The sequence below is a fragment of the Symphodus melops genome (genome assembly GCF_947650265.1).
Source record: "Symphodus melops genome assembly, chromosome: 11".
In the NCBI taxonomy this organism is placed as follows: Eukaryota; Metazoa; Chordata; class Actinopteri; order Labriformes; family Labridae; genus Symphodus; species Symphodus melops.
In genome coordinates, this window is record NC_136701.1 from 549,464 (window position 1) to 564,085 (window position 14,622).

The following is a 14,622-nucleotide window of genomic DNA, read 5'->3' on the forward strand; positions in this document are numbered from 1 at the left end:
TTAAAAGACGGTTAAAAGTGTTAAAAAGGACATGGGGCTCGTGGCTGTTATTGGACACTGTATTAGTAATAAAAAGTGTTTTTGCAAATTTAACAGCTCTCTGGTACGTAGATAAGCAGTCTCTTGAAATCCCTAAGGGGGATGTCCCAACAGCCAGAAGCTGTGTCCAGGGATCAGGTCGCTGAGGCCCCCTGCTTTGACTGCCGCCCAATCCACACTGCACCCGACCCCTACGGTCTCCACTGTGGGTGTTGAGTCCGTAGGAGGCTGGCCAGTGTCGCCCGTTTGGGCTGAGCCCCACACGCAAAAGACTGGCCACCAGGCACTTTATTACGGGCCCTAACCCCAGGCCTGACTCCAGGGTGGGACCCTGGCTGCGCCATGCCGGTTTTTCCACCATTTGTTGCAATGACAGCATGACAGCAGCGTCTCATGCTCCTACCTAGCCTCGTGATGTTGTTCTGAGGCAATGTGTTCCACTCCTCCACAAGTGCTACACGCAATTCTGCCAGGTCATGTTGGGGTACAAGCATCCAATCACTGCTTCAGCTGGTCCCAGACGTGCTCTGTTTTGTTCAGGTCAGGGGAAATTGCTGGCCATACCATATGAGTATATTCTGGTATGAGTTAGGGTATGAAAACCCAGTCAGAGGGCAGTGACATGACAGTGCCATGCCAACTTAAGCGAGGAAAGTGAAACCCTGCAGACCATAACTACCCACTTTCACCCGCTAACTGTTTCTACAGTGCCACCAGCAAATCTAAGGTTGAGGGTACGACAGGCACCATAGTGCCAACTTCTTACAGCCTCTTTCACAATGAAGGCTCAGAACATGGTTTGGTCAGATTCCATGTACCCAACCTCCCCAAAGATACCCCAAACTAGACATTCTTCCTCAGGTGTAAGTTCAGAACCTTACAGGTAGGAGCCTAGGGTATAAAAACACAAGTCAATTTGGCTTAGGGTGTCCTAGTACCTGGAACATTTCTGAACGACTCTTTGCATAAAATTGGTGTTTGTTATGGCCAATCATTGACTAACAAAAGTCTAATAACCAAAAAAACCCTCTTAGAAAAAGAACAGGCTGGCCGCAGAAAAATCACATAAGTCAAGCTGTTCAAGTATTGTACAATATATGCTTGAAGTTGGATTGTAGGTGTGCTTCCCTTAAAACACATTAATCCAAGCTGTCTGTTATTGTGTATAGTTAAGGTCATTGAACAAGTTTCTGAAGGTCAGGCACAAACGTTGATTGCATCATCTCTCATGAGCTTTTAAACCATGTCAACAAGAAGGTGTTGCATGGATCGAGGCTTATATACATTATGACTGGCCAGACAACTCTGCAGACCAGCTCTGCTCCCAGAAAGCATGAGGACGAGTGTTTTGGACTTTGCATGTTGATTTCACAGGCATCTGGGCTGAAGTTGGTTCTTTTTCCTTTAACGGATACAGGATTTCATATTAATGTTTACAAATGTCTGAATTGCTTCTCTGAATGTCTAATCTTAATCTGTCCCAGACCAACATCACCACTGAACAGTATCTGGGACTCATGGAAAGACTGTTCCTCTCCATTTCCACAACAGTACCATGCTGTGTGTTTCTCTTCATTAATTTTAGCATATTGGTCATCTTAAGGAGTAAAACTGTCTTTTGTGAAACCTCTCGTTACATTCTGCTGTATAACCTCCTTTTTGCAGATACTGTTCTGCTGTTACTGAGTCAAATAATGTACTTACTGTCTGCTTCTAGAATACTGCTGACATACCCTGTGTGTGGTTTTCTTAACATGCTTGCTGCTCTCACAAAAGAAATCTCTCCTCTCACACTGGTGGTGATGTCTCTGGAGAGGTATGTAGCTGTGTGCTATCCACTGAGGCATGCTTCCATCATCACCATCAGAACCACGGTGGTGGCTATTATTGTGGTTTGGGCCATCAGTTCACTAAATGTCCTCATTCGAGTTATTTTGCTGTTACAGTTTCCATTCAGAGACCTGCAGAGCCTGCAGATGACAGACCTTTGTAGTGGACGTTTGTTGTTGATCATTCCAATGCTTGATTATTTTGACAAAGCGTACACTTCGTTTGTATTTGTGTCTGCTGGATTGACAGTCATTTCCTCTTATATTGGTGTGATGCTTGCAGCCAGGTCGGCCTCCACTGTCAAAGCTTCAGCCTGTAAGACTCGTAACACACTGCTGCTGCATATGATGCAGCTGGTGCTGACTCTTTCCTCTACCGTACAAAACCCCCTGCTCATAGCTATCTCAAGATTTGTAACAAGGATTGTTGTTGTTCGTATTCAGATATTTTTTTACGTTTGTCTTTATATCTTCCCCAGATGTCTGACTTCTCTTATTTATGGCATCAGAGATCAGAACATCAGGCCTCTCCTCACTTATTATCTCTGCTGTCGACTTAATCTCCACCACGTCAGCCGAGGCTGAGAAGTGGATCATACCTTCTTTTTAATGGGGCTCTTTATATATGTTTTGATGTTTACTCTACTTTTTTTCACAAGCATATTGTTAATAATTTGAATAGGTTATCACAATTGATTCTTTTCTTCGACCCTTCAGCACCACTCATCTTCCAAACGCTTTGCCACCACAGACGTTCCCATATTGGTCTTTTTTTTTATACTGCATCAGAAATCAATCTCTGAATGATCCCACCTAAAATACTGATGTAACATTTATTTCTTCAGGTGATTAATCCACTGAGATTAAGTTCTCTTTCACAAGGCTGACCTGGCCAAGAGGGCAACAGCAACACAACATCATCATAAACATTTGTGTCATGGTTTGGTTCTGTTTCGTCTTGTTTTAGTTTTCATTCTGTCCTCAGTGTTCTGTTTGCTTCCCAGTGTTGATTGTTTAGCTTGTATGTTTTAATGTTTCATAGTCTTGTGTTTACTTTAGTCTTGAGTGTGTTTCCCTGTGTCCTCCTATGTTGCCTGTTAGTTTATTTCCTGTTTTGTGTTTTAAGTCTAATCTTTGGTGTTTCCTGTTTTATTTTGTATATCTGGTTTTAGGTGTTGGGTTTTACTTTGTACGTGTCCTCTCGTGTTCTGGTCTTGTGTTCTTTTTTCCTTGTGTTTCCTGCCTGTATTGATTACCCTGATTGTCCTCACCTGTCTGATTAGTCTCACCTGTGTCTGATTACCCCTGTCTAAATCGTCTCTGTGTGTTCTTACCCTCTTGTCGGATCTTTGTCTTTGAAAGATGTCTTTGTAGTTGTCTTTTGCAGTTTGTCAGTGTCTTTTGTTGTGGTATGTGGTTTATCGACTTGCTCCTCGTGGTGTTTGGATTTTTGCATTTTGTTTTGAATAGTAAGTTTTTGTTTTTGCCTTTTTTTAGTTAAAATAAAATATTTTTATTTTCTGCAATTGGGTCCTCCTCCCATACCTCCGATCGTGACAATTTGATAAAGAAACAATTCACAAACAATAAGTAAAGAGCAACAACAGTTAAAATGTGTAACTCATGGGTTCAAAGATAAACATTATACACTGTCAAATGTATTTGTTTTATTTTGTCTTTTAAGATTGAGCCAAAGGCTTTAAGCAAAGTGAGACCCGCCTTATCTTAGTTTAAATGATATACTGTAGATGTAAAACTCTTACCAACTCACCCTGCAATGTTATTTTCTAATTTGTTTTGGCCATTGGATTTTATTCCAGAGAAACATGAAAACTGATGTAAAGCTCTACAGGAAATCCTTTATCTATAGTGAGTGGGGAAAGACTTAGCTGAGGTCACACAGGACGTAGAAGAAAACATGGACATCATTCCAAATATCTGAACATTATTCTACCTCAGGTCCAAGCTGTATGAGTTTAACCTACAGAGGAGTCTAAAATTTAATGCCTCAGTTTAACTTAGAAATGCAAACCAGAACTTAATGGATTGGAGGACTTGCCCCTTTTTGCAATGCCTATGGACACATGTCTGATTACGTATCTGTTAAGCCTTGCTGTCATGTAGAAATCAACGAGGCCTAATGGTGGGGCGTTCCACTGCTGATCTGGTATCAGAGGTCGTAACGGAGGTTTAACAGACAGACTGATCGAACCACTGAAGGCCTCAAAGCCTCATAAGAGAACAAGCTTTGACTTACTGACTTAATCCCTTAATGTGCATGTACATTTGGTGATTCATTTAAGAAGAAGAAGAAGTTATACTTTATTAATCCCACGAGGGGAAATTCGGTTTTTACACTCTGTCTAATGACACACACACAGGCCGAGATACACACTCATGCACAAACAGGGTTCCAGTGACATGCATTAATGGAGAGGTCTCAGAGTGAGGGGGCTGCCCACATCGAGCGCTCCAGAGCAGTTTTGGGGTTCGGTGCCTTGCTCAGGGGCACCTCGGCAGTGCTCAGGAAATGGACTGGCACCTCTCCAGCTACCAGACCAATTTCCGGACTTGGTCCGTGCCGGGACTTGAACCGGCGACCCTCCGGTTCCCAACCCAAGTCCCTACAGACTGAGCTACTAGTGGGAGGGGCTTAAAGTACACTTGTCATTATACATTTTTCTCAAAAAGTATGTGTATGTATATGTAATGTATGAAGTCTGAATGAACAATCTGTTACTGTAAGAGGTTTTGGAGTCCCATTGATGGCAGTCGCGCCCGCTATCGATGGGACTCCAAAGCTCCAAAACTTCACCTGGTGAAAACAGAGGGTACTAAAAGAGCGAGAACAGCTGCACACAAACTGAACATTGTGGACACAGATGAACACAAGATAAATCCTCACACAGCAATGCTGGCTGGACTTTAATTTTCTTTTCCAACTTTTCTTTGCAAACCCCTACCTTTGTGTTACTGCCTGTACTGGTAGGACTCGAACCTTATTGTATCTCTGAAATACTATCTTAAATGGATCCTGAAGGATTGACCATACTTTACATGAACCTACAACCAAAACAACTGAGCGCTCACCTTGACGCCTGTAGCACCACCTGCTGCCTGTTTGCTGTCACTGGTCACACCATGTCCCTGGTAAAATGATTAACAAACATTAAGATACGTTTCATGTGAAATCTAAAAATAACCACAAAATCTTAGGTGGACTTTGATCTGTCTCTGATTGTCATGTCGTTCTTCTTAAGAAACTAATAAAATGAATAAAAGTCACAATTTAAAATAGTCTTGCAGGCCAGATATTATTGTGGCGGGCCATCTTTGGCCTGAGGCCACCAGTTGCCGACCCCTAGTTTAAAAAAACAATTGCTAATCACAAAAAAGAAGGGGTGGGTGATCGGGCCGGGAAATATGATCTCAAATCAAATCACAATAGATTTAGTATTTGGCCTTGATAACAATAAATGAACGATTATTTATTTTAGTTTTCTGCCCTCATTGTTCACTGACATGATCTCAAATATAAATATGCTCAACTATAAATGTTGGGATATTTTTTCTAACTAAAGAGTGCATATCTGATTAACTGTTTTTTAATTTAAACCTTTATTGATTCTTGAAAGGACATTGAGGTTTCCCTCATTTTTAATTCTAACTGTGCTAAAACACAAACACTCAGAATCAGTAACAAAAACCACAGTGATCCATTTTGTGGTTATTCATTTAATATATTTAAAACTGAAATCAAAGCATTGCTTGAAATGAAAATAGCACATTGTAGTTTTGTAAAATTAACTTTCTTAAAAACAGTAAAAAATAACTTACATTTACTGCTCATAGCTTTTCCAGAGTGTCAACATTTGACTTTTATTCGCTGTCGTCTTCCCAAAAGATATAATGTGTCTAAGCTACGGACAATCCTTCGCATGTTGTGAATTATACGGATAGTTATGTCTGAAAATAATCCAAATAATATACATGGAAGATTACATAGGTTAGAGGTACTGAATGTTGGAGTCAATTAATTTTCAATGAACTTCCTGGACCTTGTGGTTGGGATAATACCAAATAGCGAGCCGGCCTAAATCACCATGGTTGGACTAGTTTCATACCTGGAGTTGAAAGCTATTTCTTTGACAGTCAGAGGATAAAAAAATCTACTTATATTATAACTGCTATTTTTAGGGTTAGGGTTTGCTTTGCTTTGTAAGGTGACCTTGAGAGCTTTGAAAGGCACCTTCAAATAAAATGCATTATTATTATCTAATTATATTAATCATGAATTAAATCTAAAGTGCTACTACAGTTAACCTAGCTACATGTTAGTCAAATGTTTAGCTAACGATCTTACATTTCATTACTTACTCTTGTCACGCTGTCCTCGTTTTTTTTAGTTTATTTTTAATATAACTTTAATATAAATTTATCAGATAATAAAACTAACTTGCTCCATAAAGTTTAAGCAGTATTTCCGCGGGGTTTAGCCCGCGGTTTGTCGAGGCGAAAAGCAGCAAAACTGTCGCGACTGACATAAAAGTAAAGGAATGAAAGAAGTGGGCTACGTGCACGAGACTTATCCAGCCAATCACAAAGCTCGCTCTCTTCTGCGCGGCCGATGAAATAAACAACCACCAAAACCAACTGCAAGCAGTTCAGCGTTGCCAGGTTAGCGTCTTTATCCCCCGTTAGCTGAATATTTGCCAATTTTTCACGATTAACCTGATATTTATCCCTCAAATTAATTACTTTTAAATTAAAGCCAATAGTTGCAGAAAAACCAAAGTTTTTGTACATTGTTTTACACTAGCCTACAACACACAGGCTAAAAGGCTGTAGTAAAAAGTGCATTACTACAGGCGCCATAAGCTGACTTTTCCATACACTTTAATTTAGTTCATTTCCCAAAAATGACAAGTACATTTTGGTTGTTTTCTCAAGATCTCAACTTATCCCCCTATGTCAATACAGTGATTGTTTTATCATGATAAGTTAATATCAGCTGTTTTCCTAAGATCTTGAGAAATTAAAGGTAGGGTTGGTAATTTCCTCCATGGACACTTTTTTAGGATTTTTGGTTGAAATGATTGTTTTTACTGTAGGTCTTTACAGCCTTGACCAATGTCTACCATGACGTACCAATCTGATGAACCAATCACACGCCGCCCTGCTTGTTGTACCTCGTGTGCGCTCGCTCACACTCAAAGCTCGTAACCGATGACGGAGTTTATACTGAGGGTTTTTACTTACCGCTGAATGAGACATGAGACGATGTAGCTTCTACTCAATGCAAGCGATGAGCTGAAAGTGGGCGTGGCTTTAGAGGTCGTGCAGAGGGAATCATGCTAGTTTTCAAAAGTCAAAAACCCTTCATTTAAGTTATTATAACTGGAAAAAAAACAAGCGTTATAGAAACATACTGATATATACTAAGTCTATAATCTGTTCACTGGAACCTTTTCTGGGGGGTTTTTGTGATTCTGTTTTGATTTTTTTATTCCCAGAAAATATGTCCTAAACAGTACAGCAAAAAGTCAAATCGTAGCAAGTCTATTAGTCCAATTTATTTAATTTCACATAATTAAAGCCACATTTATTACCATCAAGCATCTTAATTCAATATAGGATAACGAAAAACAAGGTTGTTTTTGACTGGTAAAATGGCCTCCTGGTGCAGCAAACAAACTTTAATTAGATAAATACATACATAGCCTATTATTTATTCTTTTTGTTGTTTAAGCTTCTTTTTCAGTGTTTAATTTAGGCCTGTGTCTTGCATTTGTCTCACCTCTGTTATTCTGCTGTACTATATTACGATGGGTGGCCAGTAGGTGGCGTAGTAGTCTGTGTGGGTAACTCTGCTTTTATTTTGAAGTCGCGAACAGGAAGTGCGTGTTTTATTGTTCTCGTGCGTGTGTTGACTGTGGTCCTGCTCCTCCTCGCTGCAGCCTCCTCCGCTCGTCGCCATGGTGCAGATGATGGAGTCTCAGTGTGAGTATTTCATGTACTTCCCGGCGGTGCCCATCACGGATCTGTCGGACCCGGCCCGGTACCGGACCCTGCCCCGCCGGAGTCACCTGTACCTGGGAGAAACGGTCCGATTCCTGCTTGTGCTGCGCTGCAGGGATGGAGGGGCGACACCAACCGAGCCCGGCCCGGGTAAGGAGGGGGCTGGGTGGCGTTTATTCTGTGTCTATCCACCTCCTTATAAACATATTTCCAAACGTCAGTTACAATATTTGTCTATTTTCTGGTTATAAATATTTCAAAATAAAACACATTCAAGATATTAGGTGAAAAAAAAAACCCTTACTTTTAATGTTTAAAAAAATAGCTAAAATTCAAATGATTGATTTAAGATAAAGGAGGAGCTGCTGGAGGAGTTTTGGCCAAACAGTTTGTTTTGGTTTCACGCTCGTGGTCAAAGGCGAGCTGAGCCAAGGTTAAACCGCCGTTGTTTATTGGTCCAACTACGTCTTAAAGTAGAGAAAAACGGTGAGAGTGGTTATTGACTGACAGCTAGTGAAGGTTTTTCATGAACTCATATGTGCGTCATTTATCCAGCAGGGGGAGCTGCTGGCCCTGCTGCAGGTTTCGGGACCGAGTCAGCCAGTAGCCGGGCTTGGAGGGAACTGGCGGGCTCTCTGTGCGCCGTGGCCAGCGTGAGTCCAGGTGAGAGCAGCCGCCATCGAAGCAACCACCACCAGCATTACCACGACTACCAAAGCAGCGGGGACGAGGCCAACGAGGACGGCGAGGAGGACTACATCGCGGCAGCAGAGGCGGCTATCGCGGCGCTCGGCAGCAGGGTGGACTCCAGGTGTCGGAGCTTCAGGGACTGCAAACCGCTGCTCATCCACAACTCATCCGGGACGGCGGCCAGGGAGTTCCGCAGGGCTCCTGTTCAGGTACGACTCGGTTGATATTCAGCCCTCCTCTGAAGGACGGATTATTTTATTTTGAAAATCTAAAAAAACTCTGACGAGGATTTTCTGTCCATCTGCAGTCTCCTCTGGACGAGCCCGTGGTTCTGACTGACGAGGTCATCTTCCCGCTCACCGTCTCTCTGGACAAACTCCCCGTCAGCACCCTGAAAGTCAAGGTCTGTGTGTGTCTGTGTGTGTGTGTGTGTGTGTGTGTGTGTGTGTGTGTGTGTGTGTGTGTCTGATAACGTAGCAACACCTGACTCCTGTGTGGGCTGGATTTTGACTGGTGCGTGTGTGTGTGTGTGTGTGTGTGTGTGTGTGTGTCTGTGTGGGTCTGTGTGTGTGTGTGTGTGTGTGTGTGTGTGTGTGTGTGTCTGTGTGGGTCTGTGTGTGTGTGTGTGTGTGTGTGTGTGTGTGTGTGTGTGTGTGTGTGGGTCTGTGTGTGTGTGTGTGTGTGTGTGTGTGTGTGTGTGTGTGTGTGTGTGCAGGTGATGGTCACAGTTTGGAAGAAGGAGGCAGAGAAAGCCGAGGTGCAGGAACTCGGCTACCTGAGCGTCCTGCAGCAACGAGAACCGACACACACCTTCAGACACGACCTGAACACCTTCAAGGCTCAGGGTACACACACACACACACACACACACACACACACACACACACACACACACACACACACACACTCTGTGTAAAACATAAAGACATACACAGACTCTTCCTGATTGGATGGTTTGCTGTAGTTTTAGTAACAACAAGAAAAAAGAAAAAATGTTTACAAATAATTGAACAAATATAAATGAACATTTAAATATTTTAGAGACAAACAGAACATTTGAGAGGTGCAGCAGGAAGCTTGAATCTGTCCGATCCCTGACGTCACCTTTCCTTCCTCCGTCACAGTGAGCACCACGCTGACCGTGCTGCCGCCGCCCACCGTGCGCTGCAAACAGATGACCGTCTCCGGGAGGCACCTCGCCGTGCTGAAAGGTGACACATCGTTCCACGCCGTAGATCTTAACCAGAGTCTGGAGGTTTTGATGCAGAGGCTGCGTCACGCTCACGAAGGTCGCTGAAATGAGTCACGCCAAAGCGTCCTGTTGGCCAAATCGCTGTCATGGCGCCTCGTTTGAACCGCCTCGTTTTGCTTCCTCTCCATGATCTCGATGTGTTCAGGCCTGCAGCATGTCTCACCTTGTTTGATATAAACCGTGTTGCTCCTCCTCTCAGTGTTGAACGAGTCGTCTCAGGAGGACGTGAGTATTCGGGACGTTCGGATTTTACCGAACCTGAACGCCTCCTACCTGCCCATGATGCCGGATGGCTCCGTGCTGCTCGTGGACAACGTCAGGTACGTTCATGCTCTCCGACCTTCTTTTTAAAATACGTCACATGATGTCCGTTTTTATATCAACATGGACGACGCGTTTGTCTCCTTCTGTTGTACAAACTGAAGCCAAAATGACCCCGGGGACGGGCGCTGACAGCTCGGGCGGGTGACATCATTTGGAGCCAAGGCCAGCTAGTGGTAGCGCTGTATTGAAGCCACGCCCCTTTTTCTAACGATACGCTCACATGTAACTTTCTCTCAAAGGTCAAAGGTCGCTCAGCCGGGTTCAGCCCACAGTTTGAAGCAGACACTCTCGGTGATGTGAAGCTCGATGACTCGCGTTCGTTCCTCCTCTACTCTGATAATCCGCTGCACAAAACAACGCAGCAGCCTCATTGGTCAACACAGCTGTCAATCATTCTGCTCCCCCTCTCACTCTGCAGCCATCAGTCCGGTGAGGTCGGCATGGCGTCTTTCTGCAGGGTGGACAGCCTGGCCTGCCGTCTGCCCAGCATGCTCAGCGCCTTGGAGGAGCACGACTTCCTGTTCCAGCTGCACCTCAACGACACGCCTCCGGACGACTCCAACGAGGTGAGGCGCCATGACGGCGTGAAAAAACGACCACGATGCTCTTCTCTCGTAGAAACAGTTTTGGTATCACGACGAGCCTCTCGTATGTCGCCCCGTCGTGGTCGTAACCGATCCGGTACGTTTGTGTGAGCTGGGTTTCATGTTTTATTTTCAGGGCATGGAGGTTCCTCTGGTCGCTGTGCTGCAGTGGTCGACTCCCAAGATGCCTTTCACCAACTGTATCTACACCCACTACAGGTGAGATCCACACAGGAGGCAAACAGGAAACAGGAAGCAGAAGAGTCTCCTCAGTATCTGAACGCAGCAGCTGCATTAAAGAGCAGAATCCCTCCAGGTCACGTCTCTTCTCTGTCTCACGCGTTGCTCTTTCCCAGGCTGCCCAGCGTGCGTCTGGACCGGCCACGCTTCGTCATGACGGCCAGCTGTCCGAGCACGGTGCGCGTCAAGGAGCACTTCAAGGTCAAATACGTCCTGCTGAACAACCTGCAGGACTTCCTGGCTGTTCGGCTCGTCTGGACTCCAGAGGGTTAGTGTGTGTGTGTGTGTGTGTGTGTGTGTGTGTGTGTGTGTGTGTGTGTGTGTGTGTGTGTGTGTGTGTGTGTGTCTGTGTGTGTGTGTGTGTGTCTGTGTGTATGTGTGTGTCTGTGTGTATGTGTGTGTGTGTGTGTGTGTGTCTGTGTGTATGTGTGTGTGTCTGTGTGTGTGTGTGTGTGTGCCTGTCTGTGTGTGTGTGTGTGTGTGTGCGTCTGTGTGTGTGTGTGTCTGTGTGTGTGTGTGTATGTGTGTACGTGTGTGTGTGTGTGTGTGTGTGTGTGTCTGTGTGTGTGTGTGTCTGTGTGTGTGTCTGTGTGTGTACGTGTGTGTGTGTCTGTGTGTGTGTGTGTCTGTGTGTGTGTGTGTGTGTCTGTGTGTACGTGCGTGTGTGTGTGTACGTGTGTGTGTGTCTGTGTGTGTGTGTCTGTGTGTGTGTGTGTGTGTGTGTGTGTGTGTGTCTCTGTGTGTGTGTGTCTGTGTGTGTCTGTGTGTCCGTATGTGTGTGTGTGTGTGTGTGTGTGTCTGTGTGTGTACGTGTGTGTGGGTGTGTGTGTGTGTGTGTGTGTGTCTGTGTGTGTGTGTGTGTGTGTCTGTGTGTACGTGTGTGTGTGTGTGTCTGTGTGTACGTGTGTGTGTGTGTGTGTGTATGTGTGTGTGTGTGTCTGTGTGTGTGTGTGTCTGTGTGTGTGTGTGTGTGTGTGTGTGTGTGTGTGTATGTGTGTGTGTGTGTCTGTGTGTGTGTGTGTGTGTGTGTGTGTGTGTATGTGTGTGTGTGTGTCTGTGTGTGTGTGTGTGTCTGTGTGTGTGTGTGTGTGTGTGTGTGTGTGTGTGTGTTCAGTAAAGTCAACCTGTCCTGTGTGTGCGTGTTCAGGTCGCCTTCACAGCGAGGACACGACGCTGTCTGCCGTGGTCTGTCACACGCCGCTCAGTAACCTGGGCCACTGCAGGAAAGGGAGCACGCTGTCGTTCAGCGTGGCGTTCCAGATCCTCAAACCGGGACTGTACGAGGTACGAGCGCTCTGAAGGTCACACAGGAAACGTGGAGTGTTTAATCTGAACTTGTCCTCCTTGTCCTCTAAACGGCTGCAGCTGAGTCAGCACATGAAGCTGAAGCTCCAGTTCACCGCCTCGGTGTCCAACCCTCCGCCTGACGCCCGCCCGCTGTCACGTAAGAACAGCCGTCGCCAACACGGTGACCATCAGGATCCAAACACGAAGAACGCTGATCGCCATTTTTGTTTCCCCTTCAGGTAAAAACAGTCCGTCCAGCCCGGCGGTTCGAGACCTGCTGGACCGACATCAGGCCAGTCTGGGTCGCTCTCAGTCCTTCTCCCACCAGCAGCCCTCTCGGTCACACATCATGAGGTGACACACACACACACACACACACACACACACACACACACACACACACACACACACACACACAACCTTTAGTCTGTGTTATCGGCTATGGATGGGTACGAGCACTCGAGTACTCGCCGCTGACGTCATTATTCGAGTTCATGCCTCGCTGCGTTTGGCTCGTACAGCGTTTCGCCTCACTGAATATACGAGCAACATGTCAGCCAAGAAAAGTCTCAACATGTCGATGACGTGAATGTTCAGGGCAAGATTTGCAACCTATAGAAATATTAGTTTGATGTTTAAAACACCAAAAACAGCAGAGACCGAAACAGGCAGTCGCACGTCACGTCAGCTAGCTAGCTAGCGCTGTTAGCATGCGTCGTTAGCCTGCTAATAACCAAAACGGTAACTGGAGATATACTTCCATGAAGTTTATTAGAAGGAGCTTCAGAGAGCTCAGGGGGGAGAACGACAGGTACGACACAGTATGAAGTGACACTACCATCACTTTCTGTTGTCGGCTATTTATTTATATTTATATTTAAATATTCTATCTTTATGTCATTTTACAGAAATAAAAAATCTTGCGTCTGATGCGAGATTTTTTTTATGATAATTAGCAAATAATAATAATGTGCGAGTGCTCGTTCATTAGGTAACTGGAGTACAGAGATCTCCTCCGTCAGGCGGTTTCAGCTCTAAACGAGCGGGAAGAAGGAGCCTGCATGGATCCAGCTTCGGTTCCCCTCGACCTGGACCAAGAAACCAACATCGACTCTTCACCTTTCTTTTTCTTTATGTTTCAGTTTTGATCGCACTTCTCTTCAAACGTTCTCGTAAAAAGATCATTTTTAGTTTAATACAAGAGTTTTACAAAGTCTGTGTGTGTGTGTGTGTGTGTGTGTGTGTGTGTGTGTGTGTGTGTGTGTGTTTGTCAGGACGGGCAGTGCCATGGAGCGGCGGGCTATCACTCCCCCCGTCGGCTCTCCGGTGGGCCGGCCGCTCTACTTGCCGCCGCAGGACAAATCTTTGCTGTCGTTGGACAAAATCGCCAAGAGGGAGTGTAAAGTGCTGGTGGTGGATCCCGTCAGCTAGGAAGAGAGGAAGGAAGGAGGAAACGAAGAGACGAAAGGACGTTCAGCTCAACCCCGACTTCTTTTCCCAAATAAAGACTGGAAGTGTTTTCACACAGGATCAGGATCATTCAGTGTTTGCTCAGCGACAAACAGAGTCATGTGACTCCCGAGAGAAGAAGAGGAAATGTTTTTCTGTCAGTGTTATCGTCTTCACTGCGTCAGTATCAGCGCTCGTATTTAATGTAACATAATGTAAAATAAAAACAGCCAATCACAGCCTCCGGTTTCTTCACTTTGAGCATATTTATAAACTCCTGTTTTTCCTGATGTTAGCATGTTAGCTTCACACTGGTGTTGTGTTACTTGAGACCGGTGCTGGTCTGGAGACCTCTTTTTGAAGGACTGGATTTTAAATCAAGACGACCTGATTGGCTATTTTTCACGTCATCACTGTGAGTAGAAGTAAAACATCTTTTCCTTAAAAAAATCACTTCAATGAATTTATTGTTAGATTTTTTTCCCCCCCTCTGTTTACCTCCCTAACCTTCCTGGTGTTACGGCGGTATTCATGGTCTCGGTCTCGAACCCTCCATCGATTGGTCTTGTCTCAGTCTCGAAGCACTCTGGTCTCGGCTAGTCTGGTCTAAATATAACGTTTGTCAGAATGATGCTCAGCTCTGCACGCTGCTTTTCAGAGTCAAATCAGTGATTTATTTCAATATCTTCACTTTAAGATTCATGTTTTGGGCTTCTTATTCCGTTATCGTAGAGATAGGACTGAATGAGCGGGGTATGACCCGGGTAAGAGGACTACAGTCCCTGAACATGACGTGTGCTCCCTCACCACTTGGCCACCTGAACACGTCCTAACTCTGAACACTCTGAAATACTCATGATGTACGTTTACTGCTATAATCTTTCCCGTCTTTGCTGCAAACAAGTTCTGT

The 14,622-nt window shown here is 44.9% G+C and overlaps 3 protein-coding genes across 4 annotated transcripts in view; 2 read left to right on the top strand and 1 right to left on the bottom strand.

Annotated features, from left to right (window-relative positions):
* The window catches only part of nup98 (nucleoporin 98 and 96 precursor), a 50,578-nt gene extending 44,135 nt beyond the window's left edge, over positions 1–6,443 (bottom strand). Inside the window, exons 1-2 of one of the 2 annotated variants that reach the window (XM_079356275.1) lie at positions 6,246–6,443; positions 4,959–5,015 (exon numbers count right to left, since the gene is read on the bottom strand). The gene's annotated coding sequence lies outside the window, so the exon portion shown is untranslated. Of the gene's footprint in view, positions 1–4,958; positions 5,016–6,231 lie in introns of both variants that reach the window. The other variant, XM_079356276.1, reaches the window with a different exon arrangement.
* On the top strand, positions 943–4,162 carry LOC306831965 (odorant receptor 131-2-like). Its single transcript, XM_079356281.1, has one exon. It carries the CDS (start codon positions 1,500–1,502, stop codon positions 2,451–2,453), a length of 954 nt encoding a protein of 317 aa, XP_079212407.1. The 5' UTR covers positions 943–1,499; the 3' UTR covers positions 2,454–4,162.
* Positions 6,444–7,718: 1,275 nt separating the features above from the next.
* Positions 7,719–13,817, top strand: LOC306832124 (trafficking protein particle complex subunit 14-like). Its single transcript, XM_079356562.1, has 13 exons — positions 7,719–8,036; positions 8,442–8,785; positions 8,884–8,979; positions 9,292–9,421; positions 9,701–9,787; positions 10,028–10,148; positions 10,571–10,718; positions 10,873–10,955; positions 11,093–11,244; positions 12,124–12,260; positions 12,342–12,420; positions 12,503–12,617; positions 13,538–13,817. Exons 1-13 carry the CDS (start codon positions 7,844–7,846, stop codon positions 13,692–13,694), a joined length of 1,842 nt encoding a protein of 613 aa, XP_079212688.1. The 5' UTR covers positions 7,719–7,843; the 3' UTR covers positions 13,695–13,817.
* The last annotated feature ends 805 nt before the right edge of the window (positions 13,818–14,622 follow it).

Coding starts and splice junctions, on each gene's coding strand:
- LOC306831965 (XM_079356281.1), top strand. CDS start 1,500: ATGTCTAATCTTAATCTGTCCCAGACCAACATCACCACTGAACAGTAT.
- LOC306832124 (XM_079356562.1), top strand. CDS start 7,844: ATGGTGCAGATGATGGAGTCTCAGTGTGAGTATTTCATGTACTTCCCG. Junction 8,980..9,291: donor TCAGCACCCTGAAAGTCAAG/GTCTGTGTGTGT, acceptor GTGTGTGTGCAG/GTGATGGTCACAGTTTGGAA. Junction 10,149..10,570: donor CTGCTCGTGGACAACGTCAG/GTACGTTCATGC, acceptor CTCACTCTGCAG/CCATCAGTCCGGTGAGGTCG.